The sequence below is a fragment of the Cajanus cajan genome, chromosome 7, assembly GCF_000230855.2.
Source record: "Cajanus cajan strain Asha chromosome 7, NIPB_CcT2T_4, whole genome shotgun sequence".
Taxonomy (NCBI): domain Eukaryota; kingdom Viridiplantae; phylum Streptophyta; class Magnoliopsida; order Fabales; family Fabaceae; genus Cajanus; species Cajanus cajan.
In genome coordinates this window covers 4,505,850-4,525,454 of record NC_138523.1, presented here as the reverse complement: position 1 = coordinate 4,525,454, position 19,605 = coordinate 4,505,850, and the positions used below count along the sequence as shown (strand labels likewise).

The window sequence follows — 19,605 nt, the reverse complement described above, 5'->3', positions numbered from 1 at the left end:
TTAAACCTATGAGCTAGAATTCCATGACCCACCCATTTATCCAACCAAAATTTAGTGTCTACCCCGTTTCCAATGACTTTACAACAATTACTGGACATCCACTCATTACTCACCAAATCCCCTTCTTCAATTCTATTTAAATCTACGCACCACCTTGAACCCTTTGCACCACTCCCATTTGGCAAATGTGAAGCGATGCCGTATAATGATCTAATAACTCTCACCCAAAGACTATTTTTCTCCACTAACATTCTCCAATGCCATTTTCCCAAAAGTGCTAAATTAAAGGCCAACAAATCTTTAATCCCCAACCCACCATGGATTTTGTCTCTACACACAACATCCCAAGCTACCCAATTTATTTTTCTGTTATCTTGATCCGCACCCCATAAAAAAGATTTAAACAAAGACTCAATGGAAGAGATGATACCTTTGGGATCCTTGAAGAAGGAAAGAAAATATATCGGGATGGAGTGTAAGACGGGCTTTAGGAGAGCAATTCTACCACCAAAGGATAGAGTTGTACACTTCCATCGAGAGTGACTTTTTTTAACCTTTTCAATGACTGGATGCCAAGTAGAAATCATCCTATGATTTTCCCCCAATAGGTAACCCAAGGTAGGAGAAAGGAGTGGAACCTACCCGACAATGTAAAATAGAAGCCATTATTTGCAACCATTGTGACTCTACGTTATACCCCATGAGCGTGATTTTGGAAAAGTTAACCTTCAGCCCTGATGCAAGTTCAAATAACCTTAAAATTGATTTGATGGTCCATATATTTGAATAAGAAGCATGCCCCATAATGAAAGTATCATCAGCATATTGCAAAATATCAACCACTACTTTGTCCTTACCCACTAAACACCCTTTGAACCTTTCTAATTGGCTGGCTTTATTGAACAACATGAATAGGCCTTCTGCTACAATAAAAAAACAAGAAAGGAGCCAATGGATCTCCTTGACGCAACCCCTTCGATACACCGAATTCTTCTATTGGGCTACCATTTACTAATACAAACATTCTAGATGTTTTTAGGCATTCCGCAATCCAGGTACACCATATAGTAGGAAATCCCATCTTACATATCACAAATTGTAGACAGAACCAACTCACAAAGTCGTAGGCCTTTTCGAAATTGTGACACCCTTACTTCCCCAACACATATACTGTAACTTTACAAATAAATGTTTAAAAAAAGGTAAAGGGGTTCACATGAGAAACTTCAAAAATCGTTCTTCAATAACCACAATAATAAAGATTTAGAAAATGAAACACAAGAGTTTACAAATTGTTTTCAAAATGATATTTACAATTCCAAATCCATATAAAAATTCTGTTCTAAAAGTCCTCTGCCCCGATGTCACAATATCAGAGCATACCCCTAATTTAACTATTGGCATTCTAGATGCTACTCGCAGCCGGATCTTCCTCACCTAAAACATCCACAAAATTGTACGGTGAGAAAAGAAAACATCTATATGTAAAGTACATACAAACACAAAACATATCATCTCATTATAACTCGATACTCAACAAAATATTCATAAACATTTCAATGTATCCTAACTTTATCAATCGTGCATCATCATCACGTCACAATTCGCAATCACCACAATCATCACAAATCTTGCAATCAACCCTATGCCAAGGTCACGCCTATAGCATCTCTTGCCCAAGGTCGTGTCAGCCCCGACATAAGTATTAATTACCTCACACATCCCACACCATGCCAGGGGTACGCTCGTCCTTGTAGCATCACTTACCCAAGATTCATATCATCCCTAGTCTTTAGTGCGAGGAACCACAATCACATCACAATCACATCACAATCAATTCATCACAATCAACATAAATCTTACAATTAACATTATGCCAAGGCCATGCCACAACTGACATAAGTGATACGGGTTAATTGCCTCACTCATCCCACACCATGCTAGGGTCACGCCCTCCCTGTAGCATCACTTACCCAGCGGCCGTGCCATCCCTAGTCATTGATGTGAGGAACCACAATCACATCACAATCCACAAAATCTCTTGCAATTAACCCTATGCCGGGGCTTCCATATTTGACATAAGTGATACGTGTTAATCGTCTTACTCATCCCACATCATGCCAAGGTCACATCCATACAACATCTCATTTCATAGCTCAATTTCATATCACATACACAATTCCATATACACAACAGATAAGTCTAACAAAATAAGGGTTTACACACCCCTCAAGCAATTCACATCTAGATTATCAATTTTTAACAAGTAATATAACAATAACATTCATAAATTAATATAATAATCAACAGAATTACCAATTTAATATAATTTCAACATAACGGTAAAACCCCCAATTGTTCCAAAACCTAGCTCACAGGCACTTTTCTACAGTTTCGTTCTCCCTCTCAGATCATCATTCTTACAAATTAAATATATATTTCTAATCCTCAACACATACAGAATCTAATGGGATCATCAATTCCTCAAACAGAAATAATCCAATTTTTCCAAAACCTAACCTACAGGCACTTTTCTATAATTTCGTTCACTCTCCCAGAGCATCATTTTTACAAATTAATCATATATTCATAGTCCTAAATACATACAGAATCACATAAGACTAATAATTCTCCAAACATAAATAATTATAAAATTATTCATAATCCTCTTCTATCCAATTCCCTCATGTAACTTTGCATACAAATAATCTCTTTTTCCCCGTACCTGGATAAACAGCAGTTGAACTAAAACAGGGATCTCTTGGTCTCCTCCTCTAAGTGCCCCTTGGTCTTCAGAGAGAAGAAGAGGAAAAGAAGAGAGAACAGAAGATAATAGGAAGAGAGAATGAGAGATGTGTGAAAATGACAGGTGAGGGGCGCTATTTATAGGATTTCAGGCTCACCTACCAGAACGGCCCGTTCCAAAAGTGGAACGGACGTTCTGGACCCCTCCCCTCGAAACTACGCAAAATTCTCAACTGGAACGGCCCGTTCCAAAACGAGAACGACCCGTTCTCAATCTCAGTAGAATGGCCCGTTCTCCCACCAGAACGGCCCGTTCTGCTTCTCCAATTTTGGGCATTTTTCTCCTTCCGAAACGGCCCGTTTCACTTTTGAAACGGCCCATTTCGGGAAATCAATTGGGCCTCTGGCCCAGCGATTTTGGGCTGTTACAGAAATCAACCTTGAACATGATACATTTACTCTTCTTCTTCTTGACTTCCTCCACCACCTCTTTAGCCACCAGAACGCTATCCAAAATCTGTCTTCCTTTAATAAATGTGGATTGACAATCAGATATAAAACTGGAAATTACCATCCGCAATCTATTAGCAAGAATTTTGGACAAAACTTTATAAAGGCAACCAATAAGAGAGATTGGTCTAAACTCCTCAATACGTTCAGGACACTTTTTCTTCAGAACCAGGATAATGAATGAACTGTTTAATCCTCTTACTAACCTGCCATTGGAATGGAAATCATTAATAAACAACATAAAATCATCCTGTAGCATATCCAGCATTGAAATTTCTCTTCAACCTTATTTTATTATTTTTTTTTTATTTAGTTAATAGTGTGTCCCTCTACATACTCATCGTGTCTCACTATTTTTTTTACTTGATACATACTCATCGTGTCTCACTACTTTTTTTTTACTTGATAGATACACTACTAGAATTTTTTTTATTACATGTAACTTTTCATACGAATTTTGTATAAAAATTTGCGAGAACATGATTCCTATTAAGTTTTTTGCAAAATTTTGTTTCTAGGTAATACTTTCATAAATAATATATTTTTGTCAATTTTAAAATTCACAAAAAATTTTCTTACGAAATTTCTTGAAAAAAAAATTCTGTGAAATTTTGTATAAAAAAAATTCTGTTAAATTATTATTGCAAGACCTTGGGAGGTCTCTGCCTTCCCCGCGCTGGGCGCGGGTTTGGGAACCCCGGGCGCGTGAGACTCCTTAGAGTCTCTGCCTGGGTGCGCTGGGCACAATTGGAATTGCGCTAGGCGCGTGTGAGCTTTGGGCTCTCTGGCTGGGTCATGCCAGGCGCGGGCACGCTTGCGCTGGGTGCACTGTCCCCCTGGTGCTCTCTGGTTGTACCGCGCTGGGCGCAACCATGAGTGCGCCGGGCGCGGAGATGAAATTTCACTATATGCTGTTCGATGTTGTTGTATGGTGAGTATGAGCTGAAATTGATGAATATGTCGTGCTGTTAGATGTTATTGCTGAATAAGGATGTTTAAGCTGTGTTGTGAGCTATGTTTAGATATTAAGCTGAGCCATGCTGTATGTTGATTTAAGCTGTATTTGATGATATTGTTGTGTTGTGCTGAACTATATGCTGTTATAGCCACTATTGTGGTGCTGTTATAGCCGCTATGTCGGTGCTGTTATAGACACTATTGTGGTGCTGTTATAGCCGCTATGTCGGTGCTGTTATAGCCACTACTGTGGTGCTGTTATAGCCGCTATGTCGGTGCTGTTATAGCCACTATTGTGGTGCTGTTATAGCCGCTATGTCGGTGCTGTTATTAGCCACTAATGTGGTGCTGTTATAGCCGCTATGTCAGGTGCTGTTATTGCTGAATGCTGTGATATTTTAAGCTGATGTTGTTTAGCTGACAGATGTGCTGATAGCTGTAGTTGCTTACCATTCATGTTTTTCATATGTATGCTGATTCTTTTCACTAGCTTACCCTTTGTTGTTTCCATGTGGTTTGGACTGCAATGATCATACTATGTATGGGAGCAGGGCAGGGTTAGGTTGGTGTTTCGCTGAGGAGGGTCTGCAGCTGGCAGATGAAGTTTTATTCTTTTGATGTAGTTAGATACTTAGTTAGCATTTGCTGGATGTATTTTTGCTTTGTACACTCTAACTCTAGTCGGATTGGGACCTTGTATATATATATATATATATATATATATATATATATATATATATATATTCTAGATCCTATATTTATATAATTGTTCTTTTCTGTCTGGTGTTTCCGGTGTGCTGTGCCATGTGTAGTGACTAGCCGGGTCGTTACAAGTTGTGTGTCCCTCTACATACTCATCGTGTCTCACTATTTATTTTTACTTGATGGATACGTATTTGAATTTTTTTTATTGCATGTAACTTTTTATACGAATTTTGTATAAATATTTGCAAGAAATACGATTTCTACTAATTTTTTTGCAAAATTTTGTCTCTAGGTAATAATTTTATAGATAATATATTTTTATCAATTTTAAAATTCGCAAGAAATTTTCTTACGAAATTTCTTAAAAAAAAATATTTATGTGAAATTATTATTACAAGAAAATTCAAAAAACAAATTCTACGAATATTTTTTAAAAAAAATTTCATAAAAAAATAACACTTTTTAATAATAATATAATTTATATAATATTTTAAAATTGATAATTAAAAATTACTCTATTTTCATAAAATGTGATTTCAGCATAATGAATAAATTTTAAAGAGGAAAAATATGTAAAACAAATAAAAAAATAATTTTTCTCTTAAATAATAACGTCAACGAAAGTTTGTACCAACGATATATATTTTCCTTCTCTAAACAGTAACAAGACTCATTTTCTTGGTCCATTTTACTTCCTATCAATGATAAGTCTTTTGACTCAACAACCTAATTCATATCATCATTCATAAATAAATAAATAAAATATATCGTCGGTATTTAGGAAAATATTTGTTTTTGTTTTTCTCACATGCAGAAGATGAAATATATAAATAATATTGGGCAGAAATGACTATCTTTATCACCAAATGCACCTCGTGCAGCAACTTCAACGAATTTCCTCTCATTTCAGCCGTCAGAGTGGAAAATCGAGCATTATTTTTAAATTAACTGATCAATGTTTTTTTTAAGCATCATTCACTTAATTAATAAATTAAGAGACATGATAAAATAGTGTCAAAAAGAGACCACTTAAGTGGCACGCCATAGATATTGTGCCTAAGAGAGGTGTCATGGCAAGCTTCTCGCACGTGTACGTTATGGCACATAGCACCGAATGGCTTGCTGCATGTTTATCAATATAGGCCGTGTAGACCCTTCTTCCACATGCACGTTCCATAGAAAACCATTTACTTAATAAATAAATTAAGACACATGATAAATTAGTGTCAAAAAGAGACCAACAAAAGCAACCTGGTTTAAGAGTATAAATATGTAGCTACATGTTTGGGTGTTTCATCAGTAAGCTACGCACTCTTTTCCATAGAAATTAAAGACCACTTTGTTTAAAGCAAAGATGTCCATTGCAGCTTCAGCACTTGTTTCAACCCAAAATGCAGTATCTGATGTCAACCGACCTTGTGTTAATTTTGCTCCTAGCATTTGGGGAAATACCTTCCTTCAATATGCTTCTCAATCTATGGTACATTATTATATATATTCATATTTATACATCCAGTCTACTAGTATTTTTATTTTCACAGTACTTTCATGCTGTAAAAATTGCAGCATTTCCTTGTTATTAGTCTAATTCCAAGCAAGAAACTCATCGTGTATATTATATATATAGAGAGAGAAAAAAAAAAACTTTTTTCAAGTTTAGATTTAGTCTATTAAAAAAAATTGTCCTATTTTAGTTTTTTTTTTTAATTTAAAGATATATATCACTTTTGTTTCTTAAAATTGTTTAAATACATGTTTAATAAGTAATAGAATAGAAGAAAATTGAATTGAATGTATTTCATTGTTTTGAGATTTATTAATATAATGCTTTTCTTTTAATTTAATAAAGCATATCTTTATTAATGTTATGCTTTTCTTTTAATTCAATAAAGCATGTTCTTTTTAATTGAACAATGTATCTATTTTTATGTTATAAATGTTTATATATTTGCAGGATCAAGAAGTGAGTCACTATATGAAGCATGAAGCGCAAATCTTAAAAGAGGAGGTTAAAATGATGTTTGAATCATCAAATCAAAATATCATGCAAAAATTAAACTTCATTGACTCCGTCCAACGTTTTGGTATATCCTATCATTTTCAAGAAGAAATTAATCAAGCATTGGAACATATTCACAGTATTTTTACAAAAAATAACAATATCATAAGTGAAGATGACAATCATCACTTTCTTGCTCTACTCTTTCGATTGCTTAGACAACAAGGATATCAAATTTCATCAAGTAAGTATAGAACTTTGTCAATGCTATTTATACAAGAAAAGTACTACACACCAATAAAGTTATTTATCAAAACAAAATCTATTACATACTTATTATTTTGTATATATGTTTAATTAATTGAGCAGGTGTGTTTAACAAATTCAAAAATGAGCAAGGAAACTTCAATGAAACACTTGCCAATGATATTCAAGGGTTGTGTAGTTTGTATGAAGCTGCACATCTAAGAACTCATGAAGATGATGTATTGGAAGAAGCATATGACTTCTCAAATACTCAACTTATGTCATTGGCCAACCAATTGAGTCCATCTCTTGCTGCACAAATCAATCACTACTTAAGGCAACCTCTTAACAAGAGTGTACTCAGGTTTGAGGCAAGATATCACATGACTATCTATGAAAAAGATTCTTCCCATAACGAAACTCTACTGTCCTTTGCAAAAATAGACTTCAATATTCTTCAAAAAATGCATCAAAAAGAAATTGGCATTATCACCAAGTAAGTCCCTTACCTTTAAATATTTTTCTTTAGTGACAACATATTCATATTTAATATACTATCTTACCAAAATAAGAGATAATAAAGATTAAAGTATATTTAAATTGTTATGTTGTATTTTTTATAGGTGGTGGAAACAATCAAATGTTATGAAAAAGGTCCCTCATGCTAGAGATAGGTTGGTTGAGTGCTATCTTTGGATCTTGGCCATGTCCTACAAGCCTGAATATAGAAATGGAAGAATGTTTGCAGGAAAATTGAACACTGTTATCACTCTTTTAGATGATGCTTATGATGCTTATGGCACTGTTGAAGAACTTGAACTCTTGACTGAAGCATTTAAGAGGTTGATGTCCTTTATAAATTATGACTTATATAACTTGTTGAAAGGGGAATTTAAGAACTTAAAAATAATCATGATTGATTATTAGCTTAGGATTTCTCACTTAAATGTTTTTTATCAATAATTCTTTATTTATTTTTTAAAATTTCAGATGGGATATTAGTCTCGTTGAATCTCTTCCACTAAGCATGAAAGTAATATTTGATACAATTGTAGAACTCTCTAAAGAAATAGAGGTTCTAACTGCTCAGAGTGGAAAATCAAGCCTCGCAGTGTCACATTTTAAACGAGCTGTATAATATCTCTATTTCTATAACTTTTACCTTAATACTTATTTACTGAATTCAGTTTATATTATTCATATGTTGGTTATTATACTTGTAGATTTGTAACTTAGCAAAAGCTTATATGGTTGAAGCAAAATGGTGCCATGAGGGTTACATTCCAACATATGATGAATATAAAGTTAATGGAATCTTAACTTCTTGTTGTCCTCTATTGTTTACATCAATGATATGTCTTGGAGAATTTGCAACAGAGGATGTGTTGGATTGGATTTTCAGTGATCCAAAAATCATTCAAGCTGCATCAATTATTGGTAGAGTCATGGATGATATGGCCTCACATAAGGTATACGAATTTACTTACAATTCACATGTATAATTATTTATTCATCAAAATAGCATAATTATATTAACGTTATGATGTTCCTAACTCGACTTTTGATCGATTTGCTTTGATTGATAAATAGTTTGAACAACAAAGAGTACATGTTGCATCATCTGTTGAATGTTGCATGAAGCAATATGGAATCTCAGAAATAGAGGCCTATAAGCTCATTCGCAAGGACATTGAAGATTACTGGAAGGTTATAAATGAAGAGTACCTCAATTCCAATGATATCCCAAAGTCAGTGCTCGATTGTGCAATTAATTTTGCACGTATGTCTGAGTTTTCATATGAAAATCGTCAGGATAAATTCACAAATGGAGAATTACTAAAAAATGATGTCTCTTCCCTACTTTTGGATCCTGTTTGCCTCAATCAACACAAGTAGAAAAGAACTATTTCACATATGAGAGCAATACATCTTGTTATAAGTTTAAGATATACTAGCATATATAGTGCTATATGCACTAACAAGCATAAATAAGAGTGTGTTGTGGGTATGAAAGTAGATTAATTCATCCCACTAAAATACTCAATGTGTTGGAGTTGTGACACAATATTGTTTGCCAGTGTTTGTGTGTTGTCATTTACTTAATTGTGAACGAAATAAAGTTTGTATTTATTTAATTTTTTTTTTGTTCAGTTCTTACTTTTTAATATTTCATTATCCTCAATGCAAGCCACTAAACTACTATATCTAAGTTGTCACTTGTGACACCCTCTACCCCATCATCAATTCACAATTAAATAATAAGAAAGATTTCTTTTTTTTTTCTTTTTTTTTTTGGGTAAATAAAATCTTTCATAGTTTAATAACATCTTTCATGTATAAAACAATTGTTTCAAATATTATAAGGTAGAAGATTCACATTCGTAACTCATCAATCATAAAAAGTCAACATATAAGTATTAAAATTCAAGAAATCATATAAAGGAAAATATAGATTAATTCCAGCAAAGGTGGCAGAGCCTCCTAGTTAGGAATTAATTTATAACTTTGAAATCATATAATAAAATAGTATAATAAAGATGTACATTTTGGTCTTTTCTCAGGAACGTTCAAAATTACATAGGAAGAGAAAATTAAAGCTTTTTAATATAATAACATCCAAAATAAACCTAGCTATGCCCGACGTCACATCCTATCAGAGCATGCCCCACTGAAGCCTTTAAGCCTCATCACCAACATCCCCATGATGTTGATCATCTGCAACATAATTTAAAACATATACAAAAACGACAAGGGAGTGAGAAACATCTCCCTCAGTTTCAGGTGAAGAATAAAGGTTAGATAGCACCCACACACACACAACAAATATAAGTCACATGTAAACAATACACATACATCATCAATATTACAAATACATTCATTTATCATGCAATGATGTCATGGACTCATCTCATAAATGCATGCATGTGGCGCCATACGGAAGTTTCACATATCATCACTGGTGACCCAAAGGTACACCTGGTTACATCACTGGTGACCCTAAGGTACACCTGGTTACAAGTTACATCACTGGTGACCCTAAGGTACACCTTGTTAGCATGTTTCATCACTGGTGACCCTATGGTACACCTTGTTAGCATGTTACATCACTGGTGACCCCAAGGTACACCTCGTTAGCAAGTTACATCACTGGTATGCGGCCTCAGCGGCACACCTGGAATAATATATGCGTATGATGCATGCCATACCATCATAATCTCATTGACTCAATATTTAACTTGTTACATAATTTCATTTAGTACATCATGTCCTCATTTGTCATAGTCTCATAATCATAGTTTGTCTCAATAGTCAATTCTTAGGTCTCATGTCATTTGTCCATATTTCACAAGGTCATGTCATCAATACTCCTCATAAGGTCCGCATAGGTATTCACAGAGATTCAGAGAGCATTCTTGTTCATATTAAAACTCATGTATTATTAACATTAATTTCATATTCATTTATTACTTCAACAAAGAAAAAGGTAGAATAAATAGAAAATCAGACAGAACAACGGCACTTTCAACAAAAACAAAGTAGAATAAATAGAAAATCGGACAGAACAACGGCACCTTTAACAAAAAGCAAAGTAGAGTAAATAGAAATTAAACAGAATAACGACAAAGGATTGGGGGCCAATCCGACAAACAACTATCCAACAATTATCCCCACACCCCTGAGCGAGGTTCTCACTCCCCCCCTTACCTGGATAAGCGGAGCTGAAACTTAGGCAGAGCCTCCTCCTCTGGATTCCCTCTTCCTTTCTCTCTCTCTTTCTTTCTCTTTCTTTCTCTCTCTCTCTCTCTCTCTCTCTCTCTCTCTCTCTCTCTCTCTTCTCTTTCTCTCTCTAAAATTTCACTTTCTTCCTCTGTATAAAAATTTTCACCCCCCTGCCCCTATTTATAGGCCTCCTGGCGCAACCGGAACGGCCGTACTGATTTCGGAACGGCCCGTTCCGGATCCTTCAAACGTGGGCAAATTTCTCAACTGGAACGGCCCGTTCCAAAATCGGAACGGCCCGTTCTCAAAAAGCAGAACGTCCCGTTCTGAAACCAGAACGGCCCATTCTCAAACTCAGCAGAACGGCCCGTTCTCCCTCTGGAACGGCCCGTTCTCCTTGTTGGAACGGCCCGTTCTGAGCCCGTTCCCAACCTAAAATTTTAGCTTATTTTAAATGCTCAGAACGGCCCGTTCCACTTTCGGAACAGCCCGTTCTGAGTTACTCAAATGCCCCTAATACCTTTATAAAATTACGAAAATGCCATCAATAATTACGAAAATGCCATTATTAATAAAAATATCCTTTTAAGGAAATTGGGGTGTTACATCACTCACTTCTAGGTAGTCTTTACTTTACTGATTATATGGTTACTTTGGATGTTGCCACATGGTATACTAGAGAATAGAAATAGCATAAGGATAAGAAATATCTAAGAAATTATAGAAAACATATAGTAAAATTAAAATATATATAATAAAGTAAAGGAAATAATAAAAGAAAAATCATTGATTTTTCATGTGATGGTGTCTTTTTTTTTCATGTATCTTAATTATTTTTCATGTCTTTTCATTCACATCACTTTTTAGTTAATTATATGTCATAAATGCATGCGTGTATCTGCATAAATGGAATATTACTTATTAAAAATGGTAAACCCTTTAAATCGAATAAATATTATTTATTAAAAAAGGTCAATCTTTTAAATCGATATAAAACTAATAATTAAAAAAGAAATAGTCATTGACCATCAACAGGAGAATATCATCAATTAAATTTTTTTTTTAAATGATTACAAAACCAAACTTTTTCTTATTGTTCCAAGTCTCTTTTATATTAAACAAATAATTTTATTATTTTCATCACTCGTATTCTTTATCATCACCTTTCTTGTATTTATTAGTGGTAGAATGAGGTTATTGGTTCGTTTGATCAATATATTTGACCCATTTTTTTACGCGAGTCTGGACAACATTATCAACTTGTCAACCCGTTTAAGTCGACCCTATTTCAGCTTGATAAATACAGGTTTTTAGTTGGCCCCAACATGCCATCTTGTTATGTTTTATTTTGGTTAAAACAAGGTTCTAAAATAATTTTATTTAATCATCCAATTACAAATAATAATTTATGGTGAATTTGTTGACTTGTAAAAATTATACAAATAGTATTTTTTATTAGTTGATAATGTAAAAACTTTTATACTGATAATGCATAACTATTAAAAAAATAGCATAAAATGTTAAATATTTGTTTCATTTTGGTATGAAAGTGATGCTATGTATAGAAATGAGTATTTCATTTTAAGAAAATAATTCTTCAATTATTTTTTTAATTTTACTTATTTTAAAATTTATAATATTCTTATAACAGTTTTTAACCGCTAACTAATCTTTAATTCCTTAAATGATGTAGGCTTCATTTTTTAGCTCACATTTTAAAAAATGGTTCAATTCATCTCAATCCATTTTTGACAAGTTAATGAAAAGGTGGGATAAAATAACATGAACCAATCATTATCATTTCTCCAAACATTCACTAAGAAGATTCAAAATAGTTTGTATTAAGTTGGGTCGAATTTATATAATTTTTTTTATCAAATTCGAACTAAATTAGCCCAATTAATATCATGTTGGTTTGGGTTGGGTCATTGTATACAAAAAATTAAAAAATATTTTAGTAAAAAATTAATACTAAAAATTATATATCACTAATTATAAATAAGTGTGTAAATAAAAAAGAAGAACCAGTGAATCAATAATCTTTTAATCATCTTGTCTATGTTGAAAAATTAAAATAAAATATCAACAATAATATTAAAATAAGATTCTTTGGTTGAAACTCCTCATCATATGAAATAAACCTACTAACTATTAAGTGCATGATTTTATTATACTTATGTTTCACAAAGGTCAATTGAACAACTTCTACCAAAATAAATATGCTAACATTATTTATACATTAAAGACAAATATAAAACTCACATGAGATAGTGAGGTAATGAAATTGTTTACTAAAGTGTTGAAATTCAAATAACAAACATGGAAAGAACATGTAAGTATGTGCATGATAATATCTCACTTGTCATTTTTTATTTTTGAAATTATCTAAATTTTTATAATATACACATATTTATATCCTTTTTGTGGGCTTCTATTAGCTCTCAGTTTGACAAGTAAAATTTTAAGTCAAATTAGATATTGTTGAACCTATTAAGTATGTAGTTGTGATTGGTCTGAAAATTTTCAATATGTTATTGACTCTCTGTTTAGTAGTCATAGAAATATCATCTTCTATCTATCATTTTCAAAAATAATATATATATATATATATATATATATATATTAAAATTTAAAATTTGTTTAATGAATTGGATTGAGTTGAATTTCAATAAAAAAACTTAATACCTAACTAAAAAAATGAGTTTGATTGCATTTAGTCTAAAAATTCGAACCAAATTGTTTGAAGTGTATTAATAAGTTTGAGTTAATTTTGGCTTATACAAAAAACTAATTTTACCCCGTAACTCATTTTATTTTATTTATTTTGTTATAAACAATTATTATTTTGTGGTATGAAAGTCATTTTGAGGATTCTGTTCCTTTCTCGATTATGTATCACTACATCATTTTGTTCACCATTTTCATTTTATATATAATAATCAAACCGAAATTAAAACCTATGACCTCCTGATAGCACTGCCTTCAACTCTCTAGCACTACACTTCTCTATCAACACTTGCATCATATGTTTAATAAATGTATCCATGTTAAGCCATCACTTCAGGTGTTTGGATGGTGTCAATCCAATTGACAATCAATCAATTTCTGATAAAATATAAAATATGAACATATTCATGCACTATCTTAAAAGTAATAATTAAAAATTAATCTTAATAAATATCTTCTTTTGATATATTCTTATAATTACAAAAATCTATTTTAATTGGACAAACAAAATAACTGCATACACCTAAATCCAATTCACAAATAATCAATTTCCTGTAAAATATGGACATAGTCCACGAAATATATAAAACTGACAATCAATGACTAATTTGGACAGATATCTCTCTTTAATATATTCTCATAATTACAAAAATCCATTTAAAGTGGACACAAACAAAATAACTGAAGAGATAAAAAGGCCCAGCTAAATCCCCATGCAAACACTTTGCACTATGTATAAAATCTTGAACCTTTAAAGAGAAGAGGAGGGATGAGTGGATATAAGGAACACCAAAAACAAAAAAATCTCAATGCTGAGAACGAACACTACAATTTTAATGCCTCCCTGAACTTAATGCTGAAGCTATTTTCTAGGCCCTTCTTGCCAATCGCTGGAAGATTTCCTTTCTGCATCATTGCCACAAACTCATTGTAATCTATGCGTCCATCCTGCATACGATTAAACAGCTGACATTAATCATAACTGCATTGATTCTATAGAAGCATCATATTCTTGCTAAAGGGTCTTCAATTTTTGAGCAAAACATTGACCATAGATAGCAGAATGCACAATACTATATTATTGTGATGGGTTTCAAAGTACACACTATCATAAACTTGTGTATCATGATGCCACATTAATGATGTCCAAAATAAGTGGAAACAATTATGGGTTCATTGAATTGAGGCGTAAATAACTTTTTAGTTCCTGTAATTTCTTTTTTGGTTCTTTTAATTTTTCTCCCTATTTGCGTTGTTAATTCTTTTTAATTTTAGTTACTGATCTATTAAGTGATGACATTGTTAAAAGAAATTAGAAAACAATCCTAACGTTCCCTAAATAACAAGAACTAATATAAAAGGGTCATATATATAAAAATCTTACAACTTTATAGGGATTGAAACAATGTGCTAAGGGGACTAAAAGAATTTTTTTTTTAATTGAGACCATATTTACAAAAAGAGAAAAAGAAAAAAACACAAAAACGAAAAAGATGCATTTCAAAGGGATTAAAAAGCTAAGCCTTAAATTAATGTCCCCCTTGATTTTTATCTCTCTTTCAAACTCAAACAAATTCTGAAAAGGAAAATAATAATCATCCAATGAATCTACTATACATGTAGGCCTTTGGTTTGGTGTGTGGAGGAAAAGTTTGTACAAAGATATGTCAACTGGATTCCAACAAAAGTTATCGGTGATTCTTTTAATCAATGGAAGTCTTTAGCTGAAGATATTTAGGAAGGATTAGGGCCTATATGGATAAAATTTCCAGAAGCACTAATATGAGAAGAAAATAGGGGAAAAAATGAAATTAACTTCTCTATAAGTTAAAATTAGCTTATATATAAGTTAAAAACAGCTTTTAGAGAAGCTAATATGAGAAAGATTATACATAAATTAATTTGAACTCATGAAAAAACTATTATTTTCCTTAGTGTTTCTGAAAAAATTTATCCAAACTGCCCTTAACTAGAAAAGATAAGACAGCTAAGGGTATGTTTGTTTGAGGGCCATCCTGATTTCCAAAGCTATCTCATATAGCTTTCTTGTTCAACGGAGGAAAAGGTAGTTCACTTGTAAACCACATAGAATTGTAATTTGTAAACCACTTACATTATCTTCATCAATTTCCTTGATTATCTCTTCCAACCGGACATCTTTTATGCCAAACTCATCACAAGCCTGTTGAAGCTCTTCCTGAGTAATATAGCCACTTCCATCTTTATCGAAGTAAGAAAAGGCTGCAAATAGATTATCTTCTCTTTCAATTTTGTTACGATGCAATGTTGCAGCAAGGAACTCGCCATAATCAATTGTCCCATTGTTATCAACATCAGCCTACAATTTCAAGGTATGATAATATGTTAGAGATTTGAGTTAGCCTATTCAACAAATACATTATCACTACGAATCTGTGATTAAGTATAAGCTCAAAGAGACATCATAACCCTTCATCCAATTTTGATTTAATTTTTTTCGTTGTTTTTATATTAGCTACCTGGTATATTTTATTGAATATGGTAAATTTATTTTCTAATATCAAAGTTCATGACTTTGGTGACATCAAATATATGAGAAATGATAGCAACACATTTTGACACAATTTTTGAGCACACTCTCTTGGTCTCTTATTGGTTGAAATTTTGTTGGAAATGACAAAATTGAGTCCCACATCTTATTAAATGATTTTCTCTATTGATGGTCCCGCAATTTTTTAACCAATTGGGGAGTGTCTTGCTAGTACTACTCTCTGACACACATGAACAAAAAACAAATGATAAAACAAGTTAGACAAATAGGCACCATCTATAATTATATTTAATAATAGCATCTAATACTAAAATTGAAAACCAACTAGCACTTGTTGTCAAACTCCCCTGTTGCTTGTCAACAAAATGACTACTAAATGCAGCCTCATTTAATATAATTAATTAGAACTTGAAAAGAATTATTAATGAAGAATCACTGATTAGTATATTATGAATTATGATTAACCCTTTCCTCTAACAGTAAATTCATGACAGAAACAGAAGTGTACCGTAACAATTCATGCGCAATTTAATTACAGAAAGCTTAACTATGGCAAAAGATATACATTTCTCATTTATTTTGTGGACCATTATCCAACGAATACCACTTGTTTCTATTTGTTTTATAACACATGCTTAAAAAAACACTTACCGCTTGCATTAAATCATAAATTTCAGACTCCTTAATATTAGCACCCACTTTTTTCAAACCTGCTTTAAGTTCCTCAAAAGTGATTTGACCACTGTTGTCTGCATCTATCATATTGAACATTTCTTTTAAGCCAGCTATTTCTTCTTCATAAGCTCTCTGCGATAATCTAAAAAAATAAAAGAATGATTAAATGAATAGGTGCAAATAATAACATCCCATTTTCACCTTGCAGTCACAAATTCATAATGAAAGACTTCCAATCTATTAACACATGTATCTCCATTCTCAAATTTATATATCAATAAAGTCAATTATATAACAAATAAATTTCAAGCTTCCACGTCCAGACTTACTATAAGAGCCATTTTCTTGAGTTTGTTCATAGCAGAAAATTGCTTCAAGCGACTTAATACAGCAGAATCAAGTGGCTTGTCAGGAGCTACACCATCAACTTGAATCCAAGGATGACCTACAGGGAATTAAACATATATAAGCAAGAAAAAAATAAAGGTTCCTGGAATGATATTATTTCAAATTTGGCAATGATAATTGTAAAATTTATGTCCAAAGTAACCAGCTCTGGCTTTACTATAAAGCATAGAAATGGTTAATCCATGAAAGCACAGAAGAACAATTTTACTTCCTCAATAATTAAGAAGTCCTGTCAATCTTGTGGTACAAAATGAGCATACAAACCACAGACAAGCATTGCATGTTGCAGAGATACTATTATAGTGCTTAAATAATACTAGTAAATGTTTCTATTGGCATATACATATTAAAATGTTCTAATGAAAATATGTTGAATTAGTTGGATTGAATAGAACAAATGCATCAATGAACAATTTGGCAATAGCAACGTCACATTTTTCTATTACTTTTTTGTTTTGCAACATAGTTTTTAAGGTAGGTTAAACTTGGAGTTGTTCTAGGCATAAAAAATTTAGCATTGCGGTTCTTGCCTTTTAGAAATGTAGATATTGCTTGTGTTGATTGTTCCACTTCTAGCACTTTGTAACGTCTAATAGTATAAATATTAACCCCAATTTTATACGTATATATATTTTCATATAATTTATATATATTTATAGATTGAAAACACAAGTAAGTTATTACTAATATTATGCTTAATAAAATAAAATTTTCAAAATCACATACACATATTTAACTTATAATGACCTTAAAATATTTGCAATAATATACGTAATTATAACTACTTGTATCTTACATTATTATTTCCAATATTTACATTACATATTATTCTACTATTATTTAGAGTACATGTCTTACATACTATTTTTTTTCTACTATTACTACGATAGTATTTACATTGGTGGTGAAAATAAGTTTACAATAGGATTTGCATGATTTGCTGGTGGTAAAAAGAAAGTCACTATAATGGGTCCATCTACAATAGTGAGATTTTCTTGATTGGGAAAGAAAACGAACGAAGACAGTCCTATGCCTTGGAACGTGATTGAGTTGGAGACAGCGTCTACATTCCAATTACCCCTAGGAAAAACGACAGTGATAACTACTATAAAAGGACCTGGAATGGCCAGTAGATCCATCTATTTTATAATATATTTAATTTTACACATAAAAATAAGGAGTGAGAAAAATTATCAAATAAATACAATTAATTAAATAAAGAACAAGATTGTCTATAATCAACATAAAAATTAATTTTTTATTGTTATAATAAAATTTGAATTATTTTAATAGTGACTAGTCAGGATAAATGAACATTATCATAATATCAACCAAATATCAATCATGATATTTCACCACAAGTCCTTACTCATTTAAATCCCCAAGGTCAAACATCCAGCTATAAATAATTCAAACTTTATCTTCTATGGTCATAGAACAATATTTATCTTCATAAATACATGAAGAAATAACAACCAGACGAGTCCAAGATATCACAACTATATTATAGTTGATTATAAAATATATTTACAATAAATATATTTACGTAAAAAATATATATTAAGAGTACCAATGATATAAATAAAAATGACAATCATTATAAAATAATTAAACAATATGAAATATGAACACCTTAATAATTATTATGAATAAAAATAATCATAGGTTAAGCAAATAAATGAGGTTAGGGACATGATGGAGCTAATTGGAGAAGATTGTTGAATCTTCAAGTTCTCCATTCCAAGATCGAATAACTCTTGAGGATTCCTTGAAAAGAAGCTTGAATCTCCACGAAGCAACCTTCAATGGAGTAGAAGCAATGAAGTGGTTCGGTTTCTCCTTAGCTTGTTGTAGAAGCTTGAGGAACCAAGGCAAAGATTGAAGAACCTTTGGTAGAAACCTTAGAGAGAAAATTCTCTACGGTTTTAGAGAGACTCTTGAGAGAGAAATCTGAAGTTTATGTCTCAAATTGTTCAAAAGTGATTACAAGAGTAGAAATTACAAATATATAGAAGTAGGTAGCTTAAAGAGCAAGCTAACCTTAATCATGGTTCACTAGGAACCATGGTAGGGTTGCTTGACCGTCCAAGGTGGTCTAGAAACTTGTGGAGCAAGCTTCTCACTTAGCTTGCTTGGGAAGCAAGCTAAAGAGAAGCTTGTGGCACAAGCTTCTCAACCCTAAGTGATTAACAATTTCGGCCAAGAAGGAGAAGTACATAGGCTAGGCGGATTTTGGCTCCATTTTGTTCCATGATTTATTTTCTAAAATGTTTGGTTTGGTCTAGTTAGGTCCATCAAAAATGATGAAACCTAGCTAGATCAAACCTATGAAAAATTAGGAGCAAAATGAGTCCACTATGTAAAATTTTGCTTAGGCCCAATT

At 32.2% G+C, this 19,605-nt stretch overlaps 3 protein-coding genes across 3 annotated transcripts; 1 reads left to right on the top strand and 2 right to left on the bottom strand.

Moving 5' to 3' along the window:
• Positions 1-588: 588 nt before the first annotated feature.
• On the bottom strand, positions 589-3,523 carry LOC145949759 (uncharacterized). The gene is made up of 2 exons (XM_083060637.1): positions 3,175-3,523; positions 589-923 (listed from the first exon to the last, which is right to left on the bottom strand). Exons 1-2 carry the CDS (start codon positions 3,521-3,523, stop codon positions 589-591), a joined length of 684 nt encoding a protein of 227 aa, XP_082916763.1.
• A 2,651-nt stretch (positions 3,524-6,174) lies between these two features.
• Positions 6,175-9,297, top strand: LOC145949733 (putative terpene synthase 2). The gene is made up of 7 exons (XM_083060575.1): positions 6,175-6,397; positions 6,872-7,160; positions 7,286-7,658; positions 7,786-8,004; positions 8,153-8,294; positions 8,386-8,631; positions 8,753-9,297. The coding sequence occupies exons 1-7, from the start codon at positions 6,272-6,274 to the stop codon at positions 9,056-9,058; spliced, it is 1,701 nt and encodes a 566-aa protein (XP_082916701.1). The 5' UTR covers positions 6,175-6,271; the 3' UTR covers positions 9,059-9,297.
• Positions 9,298-14,157: 4,860 nt separating this feature from the next.
• On the bottom strand, positions 14,158-17,170 carry LOC145949735 (calcium-dependent protein kinase 17-like). The gene is made up of 3 exons (XM_083060579.1): positions 17,144-17,170; positions 15,723-15,947; positions 14,158-14,557 (listed from the first exon to the last, which is right to left on the bottom strand). Exons 1-3 carry the CDS (start codon positions 17,153-17,155, stop codon positions 14,435-14,437), a joined length of 360 nt encoding a protein of 119 aa, XP_082916705.1. The 5' UTR covers positions 17,156-17,170; the 3' UTR covers positions 14,158-14,434.
• Between the last annotated feature and the right edge of the window lie 2,435 nt (positions 17,171-19,605).

What these genes read in the sequence shown, in the direction of transcription:
- LOC145949759 (XM_083060637.1), bottom strand. Translation starts at nt 3,523, where the DNA reads ATGCTGGATATGCTACAGGATGATTTTATGTTGTTTATTAATGATTTC. An exon ending in CATGTTCAAGGTTGATTTCT is followed by an intron (nt 924 to 3,174) that starts GTAACAGCCCAA and finishes TTTTTATTGTAG; the next exon opens with CAGAAGGCCTATTCATGTTG.
- LOC145949733 (XM_083060575.1), top strand. Translation starts at nt 6,272, where the DNA reads ATGTCCATTGCAGCTTCAGCACTTGTTTCAACCCAAAATGCAGTATCT. An exon ending in AATATGCTTCTCAATCTATG is followed by an intron (nt 6,398 to 6,871) that starts GTACATTATTAT and finishes ATATATTTGCAG; the next exon opens with GATCAAGAAGTGAGTCACTA. An exon ending in ATGATATGGCCTCACATAAG is followed by an intron (nt 8,632 to 8,752) that starts GTATACGAATTT and finishes ATTGATAAATAG; the next exon opens with TTTGAACAACAAAGAGTACA.
- LOC145949735 (XM_083060579.1), bottom strand. An exon ending in AGGAAATTGATGAAGATAAT is followed by an intron (nt 14,558 to 15,722) that starts GTAAGTGGTTTA and finishes AATCGTATGCAG; the next exon opens with GATGGACGCATAGATTACAA.